This window comes from Apostichopus japonicus, chromosome 19 (assembly GCF_037975245.1).
Source record: "Apostichopus japonicus isolate 1M-3 chromosome 19, ASM3797524v1, whole genome shotgun sequence".
Lineage (NCBI taxonomy): Eukaryota > Metazoa > Echinodermata > Holothuroidea > Aspidochirotida > Stichopodidae > Apostichopus > Apostichopus japonicus.
Window position 1 is genome coordinate 26,002,310 of NC_092579.1, and position 22,129 is coordinate 26,024,438.

Consider the following 22,129-nt stretch of genomic DNA (forward strand, 5'->3'; position numbering starts at 1 on the left):
AGAGAGAGAGAGAGGTAAAACTTAACACACTGCTCATCTTATTGCCTGTGTAAGAAAATGTGTCAAAACGTGAAAATGTGTCATAGGGAAATTCGGTCTTCGTAATAGAGCAATACAAATTTGGAATGATCTATCAAAAAAGTTGAAGTCTTTACCTGCAAAAAACCCCCATTCACCAGACATTTGAAAAAGGAATTGATTATCTCGTACTAGTATTATATAATCTATTCACGTATCCATCTCAGCATCATTAGGATATTATTACTGTATATTTAATCCTTACTGTATGTATACACTGTATTATTTATATTTGTATTATTTTCTTTTTCTTTTCTTCCAGGGAGTCTCCTATTTTGTTGAGTCTTTTTAAGACTTTATAGGAGACTTCTTTTCCCATTGTACACAATTGGCGATAAAACAAATAAATGAATTTAAAAAAATGCAGAGGGCCAGGTTTGTCTAAGTTTGAAGGAGATATATGATAGGGTGGATATGGAGAGAGAGAGAGAGTTGTGATGCTTTAAAAGATGAATTCAGGGATAACATTATTTTGGATATGTTGTAGACTGCTAAGAAACACTGCATTCAGTCCAGGCTGTATTTGTATATAACACATAAATAGTTTTTGACAAATGATCCTTTAATAAACGTCCGAGACTCATCAAATGAAGTGACTGGATGACTAAGCCTAACACAAAAACCATCAGGTCAGTGACTCAGATGTAGTAACAAGTAGGAAAATAAGAGTCTTCTACGGCATCAAATAACATGTTTATAGTGATGCATCTCAAAATGATCAAGAATAAATGGTGTTGATTGTGATCCATGGGTGTTCTGTGTTTCATATGTAGTTGAAAGAACAGGTTTTGCTTGAGTAATCAGTGAGACATACAACTTTTGTAGTTGATGTCTTTCTCTAGTTCACATTGGTTGTTTTTAGTAGTGTGGCTCCTAGATGCAGAACCCTAACCGGTCTGGGTTTGGCTGGAATAAATATAACTACCATTATTAGTTTATTACTTGTACTTCAAAACTGAAAGGAAAACATTCTACAGATTGTGTGATTCCATTCATGTACCGATACAAACATTGTGGAATTGTATTTGTACTCATGCTGTTGTACTAGTAATGCAAGTCTAGTGGTAAGAATAACTCCCATACTACAAATATATATAGTCAGAAGAAACATTTCATAGAGAATTTACTTTCATTGAGCTCAAAACACAGCTGGTATTTGCATCTTAATCAGGTAAGATTCTGTGATGTATCTTGTGCTGGCATTGAAAGACCTCAAGCTGATTGTAAATTTAATACATCCTAAATTTCCACAATCATGAATCAGGTATTATATAATATCCTTGGGTATGAGAAGATTCAGAGATGTGGGTGAAGGTACAATTCCATGATGCTTTCAAATAATACAGTTTGCAATGCAAATTGACTGTTAAGGCATTAGGCTGATAAAAATGCAACATTTACATGGATTTATTCTGGTTTACTGCTTGTGTAATAGAGTTTGGATAAGATGATAAATTGCAAAAGGTAGTCAAAATGTCCTACTTTCCAAAATTGCTAAAAGAGTAACAGATCATTTGAAGAGCCTTTTATTCACATTTTACTAACTTTCAGTGGAAGGGGGAGGTGGGAATTGAGGATGTGAATGAAAGCAAAATTCTACTAATGACACTAATTATTGGTAGGAGTTGCATGGGAGGGAGAGAATAAAGAAAACTTTGTTTACAAGTACTTGAGCTGGTCAGGAACCAATGATATCAAAGCTAAGAAATCTTCTAGAAACATCTCCAAATAGGAAAGTAGATAAAATAAAAAAATGAAGCTTGACATAGTCATCATATCCGATACAATGTGAATCTTACGTATGGTTTGGGCTTTAAAATGAAAGAATAAAAGCACATTAACTGTCAAGTGTAGCAATCAAACATATTCACAAATTGAACAACAAAATAGAGAATGGTTTTAATACATTCATATGTAGCTTTGATTATACTGTAGGACAAACTATTTAGAAGCAAAAACAATACTAATTTATCACTTGTTAGTTTAACTTAATGGTGGGCCACACACTGAAAGAATTTGCAAAGCTTATAGCAGTTGTAATGTTAAGGTTGGAAAAGAGCTTGTATGGTTTGATACTAGCCTAAGAATTGAGAACAAAACCTAATATGTAAATTGCTTTTACTTTGAGGTCTGGCATCCTTTTCGTTCTTGAGATATCAATGCTTTATATTAGGATTTCCTACATTGGCCTAACTGACCATGCAACTTCCCACATGATGCCTACACGATGCCTACACTGTACTCCTTGTATCTATTACATAGCAACCATCTTTGAAATAATAAACTCTGCTCATGACAGCATTCATGAGATTTAATATGAATTAAGACAAATTGAACAAATCGGTCTCTAATGACAACAGATGATCTAAGACCTCATCCACAAACAAGAGGCTTGTTGAGCTCATCAAGAGGAATGAAGGATATGTTAAGGGTGAGGTCTGGCAGGCTATTGTTTTTGAGGTAATCTTCTTTACAAGTATATTGTTATAGCCTACTGTACATGTTGAACATGTCATACGCACCTTTTCCCTTAGTTATAAATTGTTCTTATGCTGTGGTGATGAATGAGAATGTAAATTTAAATGTTATTTATCCTCAAACATGCTATATATCAGTCTAACTTGAAATAAATTATTTCATGATGATAAATTATCATGAAATAATATATTTCAAGTAAGTTTGCATTTCACTAAACTAAAGTGTGTTTACTATACACTTAACAATGACAGCATCCTAACCTATAGCATGGTTATATGAGAAAAAAAGCAGACTCAATCTGTATAACCGATACATCAGTTGTTAGATTAGGGTGTTGCTATACAATGATTTCAGAACATTTTGTGCAAGTGCATCCAATTATGAGTTTAGAAGATACAGGTACTGTACTGCACACACATTAAATTACAGGCCTACAAGAAGTAGTATACAAATAACTATGATGGTCCCACTCAAACTATTTAACATGCCCGTATAAGTGTATTGTGGGGGGAATGGGTGCTGTGGCTGCTTCCAGCATGATGGTCCCACTCAAACTATTTAACATGCCCGTATAAGTGTATTGCGGGAGAATGGGTGCTGCAGGGCTGGAAAACCTTGCGAACCTTCCGAACCAGGTTCGCGGGAAATCCGCGATGCTCTCGGGAAATCCAGCGTTGCTGGAGAAAAAAAAATCGGGGAAAAAAAACGGGACGAAACTTAAAAAAAACACGAAGGAGCAAAAAAGTACATCTGTAAAATAATAAGGAAAATTTCAGAAGAAAAGTTTCAGAAACAAAAGAAAAATGTCCAGAGAGCGTGCTCGCAATTTTAGTCACAATAGCCTATAATGAGTAATGATGTGTCCCCAACCCACTCACAAGGGCAATGTCACACGGACACACACGGCCCAGCGCGGGAAGCTTGCTGTAATAAATCAGCCTTGCGGGAAATGTTTTGAACAATATTGCCATTCCACATTTGTTTAATACTTATATTGTATTTTAGTAAACGTTTTCTTTCGTATGAATTTGACTTCAATTCAGTGTTCCCTCAAAAGTGCGGGATTCCCTTCAACTGACTCAGTAATCCCGCAAAGAAAACATTTGTCTGCTAGAAATCCCCGCATCGTTTTCTTGCATTCGCGATAAGTTTATACTCAATGCACAACGTATTCACTTGACAGAGAAAAAACTCTGAAAGATCCAGCAAAACAATTTCGAAAAATTCACGCGAAACTGGCATATTGTGCTAAATGCAACTAATGTCATGTAAACAAGGCTCTAGTACACCCATTTAAGAAAAATCTGTAAGACCACATCTGGTGTTAAGCTGGGGGAAAAGAAAGTATTTTCTAGAATTTCCAAAAATACGGAAAACATAATATCCTACCATAGTTAAGTGCATAGCAAATAGCCTAACCACCTCGTCGGTTGCGGATCTCACGTTACTAGAAAAACACAATTAATTGTATTTTGTGAGCTTGACGTTTTCTACAAGAACATGGAAATAATATTAAGCATTTAGTTTATAATGCCAAGTGGCCTAAAACATGTTTTATTACAAGGTTTACTTTCGTAAAGATGGCCATAGCTAGTGGGGCCTCGATGTGCTGCGTGTATAGGTATTGACTGTACCTCGTGTATCATGGGGAATACTACATGAAACGTTTCTTGGAAACTTGCCAAAAATGTTAACAAACAGGTGTTAGACAGGTTAGACGGGATGAGCGCGCAGTTGTTTGGTAAGTTACCTGGGAAAATTCGCAGCACATGTACAGTATCCTACCGTGTATTTAAGTAGGGTAAACCGTACTGCAGTTGCGTATTGTGTGTGCTATTCATTGTTAGGCAGTCTATAAACGGGGCTTTGCCGAACGCAGCTGTTTGTTTCATAATATCGTAAGTTCTTTAAGTTAAACTGTTTAAAGATTGTAAGACATATTAAATCTCTTTTCATTTTATAACGTAATATAGCTACTCTAACTTGTCATTTGAAAATTTTCAACAGCTTCGTGACAATTTAAATTAAAAAATGTTTTCAGTATTTTGCATCCTCAACTGCGAATTTTTTATCGCCAGACCCGCAAAAATACCAAAATTCCTGGGGTCTTTGCCCCATGGACCCCCACAAGGGGTTCCACCCCTTGACCCCACCAGGGCCCTAGGGCGGGCCCCTGAACCCCACGCCTTTATGCTCGCACGCTACGCGTGCTCGGCGTGTTCGCTGCACGAACACCGGCGGGAAATCGGAAGTGTGTTCGCGGGAAATTGAACAAGGTTTTCCAACACTGGGGTGCTGTGGCTGCTTCCAACATGATGGTCCCACTCAAACTATTAAACATGCCGTATAAGTGTATTGCGGGAGAATGGGTGCTGTGGCTGCTTCCAGCAGGATGGTCCCGCTCAAACTATTTAACATGCCCATATAAACTATTGCAGGGGAATGGGTGCTGTGGCTGCTTCCAGCATGATGGTTCTGCTCAAACTATTTAAAATGCCCGTATAAGTGTATTGAGGGAGAATGGGTGATGTGGCTGCTTTCAGCAGAAAAAAATTGTTCAGCAGTTCAAAGGCCAAACAAAGTTTATCTTATAACATCTGTGTGTAAGTAACTGTTGATGAGCATATTGCCAAAAAAATAACATGGGCCTGGCTCATTGTTGTATTCATTAGTGCAGTAGTAATCATACATTATTTATAGTGATTTACTGTGGACGGTAATCTATTCCTAACGGGTATGGTTTGCACAAAATGATTTTATTGCATGTTGTGTGGCAGTTATGGGTGATTGAACTGGCTTCTGTTAGATTGGGCTATGGTCAAGAACACAGAACTTCCAAATGTTTGTACCACAAGATTTACTAGGATATTAGAGTGCCAAATTGAGATCAGATCACAATGAAATGACCTAGAATTGGTTTCTAGACCTAAATATTTTCAACTTAACTCAAAACCAAAGCATGCTTGTTTTAGAAGAATCAATACTGGTTGTGAACTGACGGTAAAAGATGCAAATTTTTTATGATACCGATATTAGAACGATATCGGGCGATAAGGAAAATGCATGCCAATTATCGGTGAAATTCTACTGAATGGGTATTTCTTCTTGACCTCAACTGACCTTCAAACAATATCAAATGTTGTAGACTTTTCTCACATCAAGAGGCAACCTACCATTGTTATAATAAAGTTATTCTTTTACATTATTCATGAGATATAGTACTTAATACTTTCATATCTTAACCAAATGTTGACCTCATATGACCTTATATCTTCACCCCCCCTCCCAATTGAGATTCTTGACTCATATTAAGTACGCTAAGGGTCAAATATGAAACTGACAGACTTAAGCTATGTTGAGATTCGATCAAGTTATGCACCACAGACATACACACTTGCCAACTTGACTACACACTCTACAAGTACTTGCCAGCCTAGGGCTAGTAGAATGAGGACAGATTCAGTTGCTTATTAAAGAAACAAAGATTACAACAAACAATGTCTGGTATTAAGCTATTTCATTCAGAGCTAAATCGAAGTCAGGATATTCAGGTCTATCTGAACCCACCTCTCATAGAATTAGGGCATGCTTTCAAAAAAGTGAACAAACGTAATTTATCAACATACAAAAGTCAATCTTCTATAATTAAAGCGCATTGCCTGCAATTGTTAAGCAACTAGTAGCTGATTCCTGTCACTATGATGTTAATGTAATAAACACATGCATGCTGATGTTAAGTCTTAATTCTCACTCCAAGTCTTGCATCTTCTAAAAAAGTCAACACAAATGTTACTTTTAGAATCTCTCAAAGGCTTACTTGAGATGAAGAGCCTTGCTTCAGAGATAGCTGAGTGAGTGCGTCTATTTATTCTGTGCCTGAATATTAAATAAGCAAAGAGCTATGCCACCATTTCCTGTTGTTATGTCCATATAACATGACAGATGAATTTTGATCTACAAATTTTCTTGTTGAAACAAAAAGATTTGAAAGTCTTCATAATACTTTGAGACAAACGTGGACTGCATTCAACCATCATTCCCAAGCCAAATGAGGAACACATCAGCTTTGATGCTGTACAATAATGTCTCATTGACCTCTGTGTTCTCCCAGCTATAGCTCGTACAACAAATTCTTTGAACGTGGATGAATTGTTAAAAACTAATCAATTGTCAGTCATAATCACCAAAGATCTTAGTTAATAGATATGCATTCATTTAGCATGTCTTCCATTCTATCGGGTCAGACCAGCTTCAACACCTACATAGGTGTTTGTCTATAGATGAGTTGTATGGTAATGTATCTTTGTTTTTCTGCTGCAGCTTTTGTAATCTATGAAGTCCATCTCCTCTTCTGCATGTACTAAAATGGTGGACAGCTCTAAACCACATTTTTCCAAAAGTAAGAAGTAAAGAACTGATGATGGTTTTGTGATAAACCAAGTAGCGGTGCAAGACTAGTTGATCAGGAACCAGTGATAACACAGTGACCAGTACACTGATGCAATAAATGATCCATAGTTATTTTGGCTTAACATATACATTCAGTCATCTGTGGGCATAAGGTTCCTTCTTATATGGCTTATTTGGCTGCTCATACTTTGAGAAATAGATCGACCCATTACAAATATCTTTGCGACTCACACATGTAATGAAATGCCTTCATGTTATCACTGTCAAATTTTTACCATTTTTTCCTAGTTTCATCAATACTGGTACCATTTTGGTGCACTAAGGGAAAAGATAATATATTATCTTTCCGTATTCTCTTTCACTATGGTAACATCATCTTAAGGTGAAGTGTGGCTCAAAAAATGAAGTTAAACAGTCACAAATAGGAGCATCACTGGAACTGATGATCTAAATTATGCAGCCTTGACTGACACAAAATCTTTTCCAATTCTTTTCCAACTAAAATAAACTTTTATTACTTGATGCAATTTGACTGTTTCAGAGAGGATTATTTGAGTGAAATGGAATACATTTTAAGGCACTAGATGTCCCACCTAGGACACCTAACTAGGATTGAGAATATCAAAAATATATTCTCAATGTTTTAAATGTTTGTATCAAGTTAAGAGACAGAGCAGTTTATCATTTACTAAGAATTAAATACCAACATAAGTCATATATTGAAGCAATGCAACAACTATCAAAGGGGAAAAAACTACTGTACTGAAAATCCCAACTAACTGAAATGCCTGCTCAAGTTCTGTTGTATTAACTCCTTGTGTGACCCCACTGATGGGATACAAATTTTAAAGTGCAACATGTAGGTTCAAGAGAACTTTAACATTATACAACCAAACAAAAATCTGTTGTTGGTTTGCACCCGATCTTTACAAACAAGAACTTACTTCCTTAATCAATCATCAACGATTCAGGAGAATTGTAAAAAATCCAGCAGATGTCATACTTCACAACTTTAGGACTATTCCATGCTAAGACTGTCCATCCTTCTGCCAACAGATGTGAATGCAATTGAAGGGTCATAAACTGTCTCAGCCCAAGTACTTTCTACTCTTAGACATTACAAGATGACAACACTGCCTATTCATGTAGTAACTTCCTCAACATATGTTGATTGCTTCGCATTGTAAACGATGGTATACTAATCTAGTTACAGTATGCCAGATAGGTAATAATAAGTGTACAGTTCAAGGTCTTCTTTCCTTTATGATGTTTCAGATCAAGAAAACCTCCACACTATTCTGTGTTGCAGGAGATAACAAAATACACGATGGAGATAACAAAATACAAGATGGAGATAACAAAATACAAGATGGAGAAAACAAATACAAGATGGAGAAAACAAATACAAGATGGAGATAACAAAATACAAGATGGAGATAACAAAATACAAGATGGAGATAACAAAATACAAGATGGAGATAACAAAATACAAGATGGAGATAACAAATACAAGATGGAGATAACAAAATACAAGATGGAGATAACAAAATACAAGATGGAGATAACAAATACAAGATGGAGATAACAAAATACACTAACTGTCGCTTACTCTGTCTCCATGCCTCTTTAATACAGGTAGGAAAACAACAGATTTTGGTATGAATTTTGCTACTGGAATGCTGCTTGTTACATATTACAATTCTGCAATGCTGCTTATTGCAATCAACCATTTTGCACTTCACATCAGATTGATTCAGGTAATACTACAACAATATTGGTGCAAATGCTATTCAAAAGTAGACCGAATAGGCTAGGTACCTCCATTATGACACTGTGGTAGGTCTTAACTAGGTACTGATGTTTGTTTCAAAAGATTTATGACATCTGATAAAACATATTCTATAACCTCTATCTGTTATTTTCATTCTTGCCTCTGATTGGCTGATGTCGCATCATGTGACCATTCCTGACAATACATGTTCCTATGCTACTGCACTGTGCCAATGCAATATAAATCTACCATGCAAGTGACCCATGTTCTGCAATGCAAGATAAATAGAAAAGACCTTGCATATACTTCACAATTCAGTGGTGTGGAAGTGCTGCAACAGTAGCCCTTTAATTGTTTTCCAAGTACCAGCCTATGACACATCTCATTCAGCCCAGTTTCTCTTTTCTTAATTATTTTCTAAAGCTGTTCTTTCACCTTCCATCAATTTCTGCAAGCCCAACCCACTTTCTACTTGCACTGTTTTCCCAGGCAGTGTGTTTTACGTTTTTTCTTCCAATTCCATGATGATCACAATGACATGAATCAAGAGATGCAATTGTAGGCCATAAATGAAAAGTTCAGTTATTTACAAATGTTGTACAGTGCAGTTTTGAATTGAAACACATGGTCTGAAGTGGGCTGACATTATTATCTCTAATGGTACAGAGCCATAATTACTTTGACCAAGTACCAATGATGTAGTTACTAAAATAAGTTGCAAACACAACACTACCACTTTACTTCATATTTTGGATGTTTTACTTCCATGGCATTTTCCCTAAGGTATTATAGCTATCCTTACATGGTGTTATCTTTATGTCAATTTGTAAAGTTTTTTTGTTAAAATGAGACAAATGACTGAATGTATTCTTTGGTGCAACCATGCACTGTATCTAATATAGACTGTTTATTCACCAAATCTGCTGTTAATATGAGTGTGCCTGCTCACCGATTGATTTCATTTTACTAAAATTAAAATTCCACTAGCCAGAAACTATATATAGTGTACAAATATCATAGAATCATATTAGAAATATTACAGTTTCTCTCATTTCTTCATTCTTTTGAGGTGAAACATGACTTGTCTCTCTGATGGTATCCATGGTGATGGGATTAGAGTATCAGACAGTATCTAAGATTGATCAAAGTCAATTAATGCTAAAGAGTACAATATCTGACACATTGTAATTATGAATGTTAACTAGCATAGTTACTACTTTATTTCACCTTGCACTAAGACATTCACATAGGTGGTAAAGATTGCATTATTATACGGAAAGAATTGGATACATACGTTTTGAAAGATTTCAAAATTAACAATTTAGGTTTGCACAAAATGAACAAGAGAAGTCTGTAGCAAAATAATATCCTAAACAAAGGAGCAGCTAACCTCCATCTACCAACCAATGTTAACCAACTCCTTACAAACTAATTACCAGGCAACAAACATAAAAATCCCAAAAATCCTTAACAAAAGGACATGAAGAGTTTGGATGATCTTGAAACTACACACCAACAGCAGAAAAGAAAATTTTACTGATATGCACATAATTCATGAAGGGTATTATTTGATTTTCCCATCTGAAGATTTTAAATGGCAACCACCTTGGAGTAAAACTGCTGTAAAATATGCCTGCTGGTTCAGCATCTCTAAAATACTTCAAACGCTGCATTAATATGGATAGCAAAGTAAGCTGTGACAGAAGGAACCTGAAGGGTTTCTTAGTTATGCAGATCGCCAGCTTGCCTTAGTGTTTTGCGGGGAAGTTAAAATGTGAGTGAGTGTCCATGACCTGGTACAACCTCTGAATGTAAACAGGACTAGCAAATATGTATACTAATTACTGCCCTCAGCTATAACACAATATTCATTGGATTTAAATTGAAGCCATCAGCGCCTGCTCATGCCCCTAAGGGGCACTGTGTTTCACCTATACCTACATATTGAGATAAATTCTAACTATTTACACAGTTCTTAATAGCAAGACAGGACAAAATCCATGATTGTGTACACATATACCAACTAGTCCACCATTACTTGTTTTGTGCACATTGGTATATGAGGAAAGTGTTATCTGTTCTAGATGTTATGGCTTTTGTGTTGATTCATGAGGTTGTGTGTTAAACTTTGAAATTAAATTCTTCCCATATACCCTGAACTGATAGAAGTTGTTTCTAACACTAAAGCATATCAAAATGTGCCAAACTAACACTAAAGCATATCAAAATGTGCCAAACTAACACTAAGGCATATCAAAATGTGCCAAACTAACACTAAAGCATATCAAAATGTGCCAAACTAACACTAAAGCATATCAAAATGTGCCAAAACTAACACTAAAGCATATCAAAATGTGCCAAACTAACACTAAAGCATATCAAAATGTGTCAAACTAACACTAAAGCATATCAAAATGTGCCAAACTAACACTAAAGCATATCAAAATCAGCCAAACTAACACCAAAGCATATCAAAATGTGCCAAACTAACACTAAAGCATATCAAAATGTGCCAAACTAACACTAAAGCATATCAAAATGTGCCAAACTAACACTAAAGCATATCAAAATGTGCCAAACATCATGAACTTCTGCATGGTTACTTGCATGGTTACTTACTAATACTGTTCTTGATGGTATTGTTCTGGAGGGAGAGGATTCACTTCTTGTGGTTTGTGTGAGTTAAGTTTTCATACATGTGATCATATTTTATTTGAGGTCAGCCAAGTGCGGCCTATGAGCAAATTTTTCTGTATCAAACAAAAGGTTTCCAAACCCTATTAATGCCACCCTAGTAACATTACAATTGGGTTGATTACCATTTCAAAAGATTTTAATGTGAAATTTTGTTTTCAAAAAGATGGTTTGAAATAGCATTAATCAACACTATGATGCTCCATACATCATGATCATAAAAGTTTGCAACTAGATATTAAGGCAAAATTGTGTTAGATTTCCCCAACACAGATCAGAGAGAAAAAAACGATGAATGAGTAAATATAGTCTCCTGTTAAAATGGATCACTGAACTCAACTTTAACTGGCATCCTCTTCTTTTCCTACTTTTAAATAGATATGCACAGCATTGCGACAAACCAAAGTGGAGGGGAAGAAAAAAATTATGTTTCCCACATAACAGAATTAGTGCTGACTAAAAAAATATATAAAACCATAAAGAAATTTTCACCTGGCCTCATTCCTCTATTAATATTCAAGACATCAAACACCAAAGTCTACTCACTGTGGGGCCACACCTGTGGTAACTTCACAAGCCATTAAGTGTGAAGTTTGACACCTAGCATATTTCACACAAAAACACACAAAAATTGTCACTTGACCTTATCAATTGATGATATTTAGGAATGACTAGTAACAGAGAATTTGTCTTTAATGTTATATTAATGATAATAAATTTAAAAAAGTACTACACTTTAGTAGGGTTCACAGATCATAACCTATCAAAATAAATGAAGAGTTATCCTTGGTTGGCCTGATGCGATAATGTTAGCTCATATGACTAGAACGAGAGCTTTTAGTTTTGATATTGCAAGCCATCTGAGTTTATTTATACCACTTGATCACCTATAATTACCAATAACACCCTTAAATTCATATTTATTCTTCAACTTTAAAAGACGAACATTGAAACACAGAACATCTTTTTAAAGCCAAGTTTAGACTGAGGTGCTATTTAATGCTACATGATGTCCTTTTAACGTCTGAGACCATCAGGCAAAATGCATACTTTGCAGCTGTACAAGTAAAACAATAACACAGGTTTGTAACTCATCCATAAGATATAGTGTGTCAATCTATGTGTAAGTCAATCTAAGTGTACTGGTATGTACACCTTCATGGTCTTGAGAACTCTCAAGTTACAGAAACTGTAACCAGGGTGAAGGATTCTATGGAGAGGAGGTATTCCCCTTCCCTCTGAGAATTTAGTTTTTTTATGATTAAGGGTTGTTAGATGCAAAATGGTGACATTTTGCAATTTTTCAAGTCAGTATATATATGTTAACGATCCTACCCTGTTTTACAACAAATATAGAATTTGTTTTTCCACTTTTTGTGTGCAAATCTCCAGAATTTAGGGTCGTGACCTCAACTTAGACTACCAGGGATCTAGTGTACCAGCAGTAAGGGCTGGATTACACAACAGGTTACATAATGTTAGTTCAACTTGTTCCTTTGTCAAACACAAATCTCTTTCTGCGTTCAATGACAAACAACTGTGAACAAAAAGTATGTCAGATATCAAATATCTTTTGACTAGTTTAATTGCCTATAGGATATCTAAGTTTATCATGGATATATCTAGTATGAATACTACAGACATTCTTTTTATTTCACTTATTGTTAAGTCAAATGTAGCAGCAAATCGTGACTAAATCAGTCTCTATATATTCACACAAGCACCTGCACCATCAAACATGCTCTCGTCAAAACTTAACCTTTTTCTTGTACATAATCACCGTCATTTACTACCTTTCTAAAAGCTGGCAGATAAACAATTTTTTTATTACTACTTATAAAAGAAGTAATTTTTCTGATTTTTCGTGAATGCTTTGATCTTCATTTTTCGGGGAACTTGTGAATCTTTTATCATCTTTCAGAACATGCAAACAGAAAGAAACCGTCAAATGCACATTACTTTGCTAATGAAGTGGTTGACTGTTGTTCTGTGGAGGGTCTCAGCTGTAAATGACACAATGTTGATCCATGTCAGTTTTTTTCAAGCAGTGTACATGATCTTTCCCTGTGATCTGAAATGTCAGGAATTAACTGCCTTTTGCTGTTAGCTCTACCGGCAGAGATATAACACAACACAAGACAAAGATTCTGCATTGTACACAGAAATTACAAAGTAAAACATGATGAATCTGAATAATTTCCATGCAGATGACTTCATCATTACATAAAACAGAAGGTGATTGGCATGTGGGTTATGAAGATGATATCTGAGACATTATCACAATGTTTGATCTAACCAAAGTTAATATTTTTTCTAACCAAAGTTTTTTTTTTTTTAGCCTTTGAAGAAGATCCTGCTAGGATCGAAACGTCAGGCCAACTTACTTTTACACAAAGTTACTAGCTGATCTAAATATGCTACATATTATATCAGATTAACTAGAAACTGACACATATATTACAATATGCTTTATAAAACTGACAACTAAACTCTCAGTAGGAAATAAGGTCCACATGCATTGAAGTGGGTATTCTGTTTTGAATCTCAAAACAGCACAGAACTTCTGAATTGTGCATAACAAGTTCATTTTAATCTTACCAGTCAAGTCTGCAGATTTGTGATAATACTTCGATGAATTACACTAACATAAACCCTTCAAACATTAAGCGATCTTCCTTTAATGTCCAAGGGTTCTATGATGACTTTACAGTAGCTTTACACAGCCAACCTACTTGATGTTGCTGGTTGTCTTTCGTAACCAAACTTTACTTTCTTACTTGAGTCACTCAAGTTACATCACCAATTTTCTATGAAGTTTTGGTGCATGTGCAGTTAGCTAAATAGCTACAACCTGTAAACCCCAATAATAACAACTGGGCCTTGATTCTTACATATGAAGGTTAGGCTAGGAACCTCTGCTCTCTGCTCCTTCTAATATTGATGGATGCTCTGCATAGCAAAAGACTTTTGATATCTTTTAATCATCATAAAATGTCAACTGTTCACAGTGGCGGAGGTAGGGGTATTGGTCAGGGGGGCAAGAATGGTATGTAGGGGCGCTTTCGACACCATCTAACCTGAGCGCCATCACCAATGGTACGGAGTGTACATAATTTTGTGAGTAAAGATACTCCCTAGATCGCCAGAAATTACCCTTTCCGGGCCTTGCTAATTTGCAGATAAACGAAGAATAAATAGGTGTCATTGCCATTTTGTCAGAAAATTACACCAACAAAATGTGACAAATGTCAATACGTATTTGAGAGCGCAATGAAAAAGTCAATAATCGCAAATAAGTAAAAAGTGGTAAAAAGCTGAAAAGGGCGCCAGCAGTCCATTTGAGTCCGTCAGGGGGGCATCCGCCCCCTCTGACTGTATGGACGCTCCACCACTGACTGTTCAAGAGTATATGAAAGCAAGAGGAATATTACTGAAAACACCCCCACTTTGTGCTCAAGGATGGCCATATAACATAGAATAAATCTGCTTCTTATCTGCCAATAAATATTGCATTTGTTTTATAGTGTTGAATCCACTGAAATAGTAAAGTGCACTTGAGTCTATTGGGGACCACTTTCACATATTATAACCGGAACAAAGTTTTTGTGAATACTAAGAAAGAACTTTCGAAAAGATCTTTGCTGAATGACAAACAAATTATTTTGAGGAACCATTACAGGATGATAGATAAATACACTTGATCAACAACAAAATATCATTCTGTTAGGTTACTGAATTATTATCTCAAAATAGAATGGAAGATTAAGACTATACAATCTGGCTTCTTCCTCTCAATGTTTACAAAGTCTGAAGTTCCTTCTCACAGAACAAATGTGCAGAAATGACTTGCAGATGCTTCAACGTAGCAATAACTGTATTAAATTACATTGGATCTGCAGGTAGTTCAAGAAATATGTTGGAAAAGAAGGTAACGTTAAAACAACTTTCAAGAGTCTCTTGTAGATTTACCTGGTTTCAGTAGCTACGCAGTTTTTAAGAAAGTTTACAATAGTGTTTCCCTACTTTCTTTCCAAAACATTGAAGCAACTGTTCATTTCTTGCAGATTCTGATCATTATTTCATGAATATATAAAGCAATGAATGAACAAACTGTTTGTATTTTTCCATACCTTGTATGCCATCAACCTTGCCTTTAGTATTCCTGATGATTCCTTTCATATGATCAAATGGAACAATGGGATCCAATCTGATGCTTTTGTACCCGACAGATTTGAGAACAAGACCACATTCCATAAACTCTTCTTCTCCTGTCGGTACTGCAGTTGTCTGACCATCTTGACTCTAATGAAGAAAAATTGATAAATTGTAGTTGATTTCAGGACCACAACTAACATTTTGAGAAATGGGTACTACTGAGTTTGCCCAGGATACCTACCATTAAATATGCAATGAGTTCCTGGAATGCATGCACATATCCTCATACTTCTAATATTTCTAACAAAGCTTGATAACTTTGATCAGGCAAACAGTCATTTAGTCAGAAATTAAAACCAGGAGCTTCTTCATAATGGCTACATTCAATGAAGACTACACCCCATTGCAATCTTTTCCCAGGGCTTCAAAGTACTGTCAGAACCCCCCTACCCCCCCTACCTAAGAATCATTAAATGAATGCCAGCCAATGACACAAAACAGAACAGACATGTCCAGTATTCCTACTGCAAGTTCATGTTAAATGCAGTTTGAAATATCTATCATGCATGTGCATAGCAGCGTTCATCAGTAGTATAAAGTTTCCTAAAAGTGTTTAGTTTTTACCACTAGTTTGTGTGGTCATGACAGCTCTGTTGTAATGAGACTTCAGAGGTGATTATAGAGTGATTCTTTGACAAAAAGACCCAACAAAGGATTAAATTAGTAGAAATGTCACTTTTCTGACCAATAATTTATTATCAATATTGGCATGCATATCTGTGGGGTACCACCACAGGCGTAGCTGAAGTCTAAAGGGAATGCTATGACACATAAGACTTTGGCAGGCATTTAAGTTGGCTTGTAAACTTTGTTGGTAGCCATGAGTCAAAAGTAACAGCTCAATTGGTCAATTATTGTGGTCCCTTTGCAGGATGAGATATCTAGCTATGACAACCAAGTCCCAAAAGAAGACATTGATGAGATACAAAACCTAGATCTACAGCTGACGGTTGGCTTTAATTAAATTTAGGTTGAACTTCTGCCTCCACTGGAATATACCACGGAAGAGAGACACCAGCAATAGGGAGGAGGGACTAGGAATTGAGTGGCAAGCTAGGCAACATTGCCACTACGCTTCCCTGTATGATTTATACCCAATGCTAGTATTAAGCCATGTCAAATACTTCTAGGGATCTACAGTTATGTCACCAACTGAAAGAGATGGTACATGTACCTTCTGTACAATACTTATTATCCATTTTGCTTGACTCATGGAGTCTTATGCCTCTAGAAACTTCAAATTCGGTATTCAATATGGCTTCCACTTTGATGACATCAAGCTATTTTCTCTAAAGGTCATCAGCGTTACTTGACCCTAAATTTTATCATGCTAAAAAGTGCTGGTATATGATAATTTTAATTTTCTGACTTTCTAACATATTTGGAGATAATATTGATGACCTAGATCAATGTCACATGAACGAGAACTTACAAATTAGAATGTGAAATCTGATTCTCTGCGTTTTAAAGCAGCATATTGCCTATACATATCATCATACCAAGAATGTACAAGTGTAACCCTTCTTACAAGACTGAAAATATCAAGTCACAAAGTAAAAAATGTCTGGCTTTTTAGTATGTTCCTTAGAGTAACAATTTCTGGCTGATCTGTCAATGGCTGAGACTACTTCTGTTACTATTTCAGATTTCTTGCTATTATAATGTCATTTGCCACTCATCACTACGGCCAGTTAGTTTCATATGGAAATAAAACATCTTCCTTAGTCAAGGAAGGAGAAGTAGTTTGTATGGTTCACTATTTGACCCTTATGAGCCTAAATTACCTTTTCCTCTACTTTTTGTTGATAGAATTGTTACCCTCCTTATATGTTGAAAATTCAGTAGCCCTTCAACCATTGATAACAGAAAGAAAGATAGATGGACAGACTTGATTCACATAAAAAAAAAATGGAATTGTTGTTTCAGAAGGTACCCAACTGCAAATTTAGAGGCCAATGTAGAAGCAAAACATATTCATCAGAGTTGTTGATGTTTAAGTGAAAGACTGAAATCAAGTTTTGCTTTGAGCTAAAGGAAACGATGGTTGGATCCTGATGGTGACCATTATTCAGTACACAATAATAGCTATTAAGGGAGAAGCAATCTTTCAATAGATAAGCTACACTGAGGTATTTGTTGTAACACTAAGTATTATTTAATTCAATTATACTTTCTTATGTGTGTATATACAAAAGTCCATGCAGGGTGCGGTCTGATGTGGATACGTCTCAGCCAGGGATTTTGCATAGTTTGGAGTGGCTCTAAATAGTTAATATATGGCTGTACAACATGCTGCCTGAATCACTGATACAAGCACAGAATATGAGAAAGACCAAATGCTAGATTAGCAGTATCATTTGGAGGATTATCCCAAATGTGATAGAAAATACTATCTAGGGAATCACATAAAACATTTACATGTTTCCATGACAACTGTTGGCCAACAGTGAGGAATAAGTATATTGTACTCTAAGTCTAATGAATGTCTATACTCTCCCAAACAAAGCTTTGGTGACAAGAGTAAGTGATTAGAATATAAAAGTTTATTTTACCAACATTTCATCACCTTAGAGCTTTACCTTTTAATTAATTGATCACAAATCCTTCGGAAATGGAAATGTATGGTTCATCAGCCAAGAAATAAAAAGAAACATCTGCAGCTTCATAATTTAAGTCACCAACTAGAGAAAGAAATAGTATTTTGAGTATATATTCAGAATACATCAATACATTTTTTCCCCTGTTAAACAAGAAGCTGGAAAGTATTAGTCGTGGGCTTTGCCTTATGTTGAGGCTTCCTCAAGGAAATGCCATGTTGCACTGTGTTGAATGCTTCTGTGCATTCTAGGTACAAACCTAGTACATTGTTGCCAACTCTTAGGCATGAACCAATAGTGTTAACAGCTAGGTTCCAACAACCGATGTTGGGTGACTTTCTCTAAACCCAAATTAATAATAATTGTAGAATATATATCTTCATTCAGAAATCATGTTCTTGGAACTCTCAAGTAGTTCATTCAATTAAGCCAGTAAAGACCCGGTGGTTTTTAGGTACTGTAGAACTTTATAAGTTTTAAGTTGAAGGTTCACAGGACTTCTTGTTCCAGGCCAAGGCCTTCTCACACGACTTTAAACTTTAATCACCAGTTTTATAAACCGAGTTGCTTTCCAACCACCAAGTTTAAAATTTACGAAAGGAAAGTCACAGATTTCAAGGACAATATGCCAAAATGACATCTGAGGAAACTGGGCAGTATGGAATATTTTTGTCAAATATTTGTCTCAGGTTTGCAATAGTTAAAGATATGGGATGACTAGCACAAGTTGCGTTTGGTCTTCTGTGACTATCTTGATTCAATCAGATATAACCGAGCACCATTGTCTCTTAGGGTGGTAGGGTTTTGTGCATTGTTCACATATAAAACATAGCACTAAATACCAAAGTACTGGTTTTGGGTGAAATCCCAAATTTTTATACTCAGATTTGCTGGTCAGTCACTGTGCAGGTAAAAGAACCAACAAATGATGCTCCATACACTTACTTACTCCAATCCATAGTAATTGTTTTTGAAAGGATCAAAAATCAATATATCTATTTGATTTGGAAATTATTCCAATACTGTCAGTTGGGTACATCGTTCAAAAATATCTTTCATTTGCTAAGACTTGAAGGATTCACAATTTGAAAACAAAATAAATCTAAAGAAGAAATTAAATATGCATTGAGGTTCTGATTTAACTTTAAGTGCTACATCATACGCATAGTTCTCATATTTTATGTTGAAAAATTTACATATTTTAGAAGTTATTCTATAACTGTGTTATCCATCTGTTCCTGTTACTCGGGCAAATACGTAAAGTGTAGAGACTGTTGATGATAGAGAAAATTAGACCCGCTGCATCATTGTGACTACATAACATGCATGTAGGACTGCAGCAACACATGACTTGAAGATTAGTACAGATTCAGCAATCAAGGATCTAGCATATAGCTGCACACACATTATCCATACTACTGATGAATTATGGGTCTTAGTGTGTATACGTGCCAATCTTAAGATTCAGTTTGTTCGGAAAGATGCCTTAAGTTTATTTCCAAGAAAAGTAACACAACATTCAAAAGGAAAAGAATATACATGTAAGTTATGGCTCCACATAACATGTTTACAAACGTAATTTATACGTTTTATCAAAAACAAATGGTGGTTAATATCATGCAAGAGTGCTTTTTTGTTTTGTCTGTAGTTAAAACAGTATGTCTGGGTTGAGACATTGTACAATTCATAAAACAATGGATTAAGATCAACTTTCAAGTCTGCAAAGAGAGCTTTGTGGACATGTGGGATACATTAAAGGAGAAATAAACCTTAGCTTTTTTTGCATCCATTCTTACGTTTTGACAGATGGTCTTTCCAGTATAAGCAAAAGAAAAGCATAAAAATCCCTTCTTTGAGATGTAAAAACAATTTGAATGTAGTTCATGTTGTGAATTGAGCCAGTTCCCGGATGTACCGTGACAAAAACGAGCCACTTGGCGTGTTTCAAGAAAAAATAGTTGCCAATCCCTAAAATAATTAGAATTGTACTTTCAACAATATTTAATGAATAAAATATCGATCAAAATATATCTTTTGTCTTTATTGATCTGTAAAAAATGCTTAAAAAGTGTGTAGAATTTATTATTGTAACAAGTATCAGTGGAAATATAAATTTTGGGATCTTTTCAACGATTTGATTTTACTGTGTTTGAGATTGCTTTCACCGCATACTCAGTCCCAGCAATAGCGTTACTTACATCCATCATTGCACTCCAAAAGTTAAATCATTTACTGTCAAGCAAATATCTTGAAAAGAGAAAATGAAAGCATTTGGATTGGAATCGTATCTTTTCGAACCAGAATATTCAGAGGAAGAACTGAGACATCGAGAGGAGGAGTTGTGCAAAGAATCACAGTCCTCGACTGTTGGTGATGTTGGCTCGAATTCCGTTGCTGATACGAGTACCAGTTCCGCGAGCCACTACGAAGAATGGTGTCTGTGTGCGCTCTGTTTGCCATTGTAAAGTGAGAAGGAGATATTGTTCAGCCACCTCAGTGAAAGTTCCCTCTTTTCCGGATAATTGATTCCATCTGGAATAACGAAATATCTTTTTCCTTTTCCTGCTCCCTCTTCCCCTCTTCGGTTAACACAACCAAGGCTTGGCATTCAGGCATTTTAGCCGGCGAAATAAGCTAAGCGAGATGCTCGAACATAGCGTGAATAGACTATACTCGTATGCAAAGCTTCATTTTTATGAAGTTACGAAGCGGCTCGCCAACGTCACTTTTGAAGCGCCCTTAATTCTCAAAGTAACAAAATGGCCCTTGTTCAAATGGGTAAAAAGAATAATTGGGAAATTCGCGTAAAATTCAGGGAAACTTTATTTTGCTTAGTTATTTAACAAGTAGAATTAGAAAATTATCTCCTACCGCATGTACACTGCAAAATCCAGAGTTTATTTCTCCATTAAAGTCACATCACTCATGATAGCTCTGTATATAGGCCTACAGAAGACATTCAAGTCACATCCCTCATGATAGCTCTGTATATAGGCCTACAGAAGACATTAAAGTCACATCACTCATGATAGCTCTGTATATAGGCCTACAGAAGACATTAAAGTCACATCACTCATGATAGCTCTGTATATAGGCCTACAGAAGACATTAAAGTCACATCACTCATGATAGCTCTGTATATAGGCCTACAGAAGACATTGAAGTCACATCACTCATGATAGCTCTGTATATAGGCCTACAGAAGACATTAAAGTCACATCCCTCATGATAGCTCTGTATATAGGCCTACAGAAGACATTCAAGTCACATCCCTCATGATAGCTCTGTATATAGGCCTACAGAAGACATTCAAGTCACATCACTCATGATAGCTCTGTATATAGGCCTACAGAAGACATTGAAGTCACATCACTCATGATAGCTCTGTATATAGGCCTACAGAAGACATTCAAGTCACATCCCTCATGATAGCTCTGTATATAGGCCTACAGAAGACATTAAAGTCACATCACTCATGATAGCTCTATTGAACTACCGGATATGTTAAAAGTCACATCACCCATTGGAGCCATTTTAAGTCACATGACATGAGAGTTTTTTAGAGCCTCCGTAGGAATCTATATATTGGTTTGCTTTATTAAAGTAACAGAGCCTGCAAGATGTTCTATACATAGCTGTGGAACTCAATGAATATATAAAGCTGTGTTACATTGTAACATAAGAAATTGAACTTGTTGAGCATTCAATTACTGAACCAATGGGCAGAGTATATTCTGCGTTGACAAACAACATTATTTCTTATTTTTCAATCCCTCAGTCTGACAAGAAAACCAAATGAAAGTTCATGTTTTTAGTGTTGCTGGATAGATAGAAAAGTTTACAGAAACTGGATGATAGAATAATCACTGTAATTGCAGGAGAGGAT

At 35.8% G+C, this 22,129-nt stretch overlaps 1 protein-coding gene across 4 annotated transcripts in view; it reads right to left on the reverse strand.

Moving 5' to 3' along the window:
• LOC139959481 (NADPH:adrenodoxin oxidoreductase, mitochondrial-like) overlaps positions 1–22,129 on the reverse strand; it is a 209,201-nt gene that overhangs the window by 42,000 nt on the left and 145,072 nt on the right. For all 4 annotated transcript variants that reach the window (XM_071957140.1, XM_071957139.1, XM_071957137.1 and 1 more), the window contains exon 9: positions 15,562–15,733. In XM_071957140.1, the coding sequence (XP_071813241.1) occupies positions 15,562–15,733 (172 nt within the window). The remainder of the gene's footprint in view (positions 1–15,561; positions 15,734–22,129) is intronic.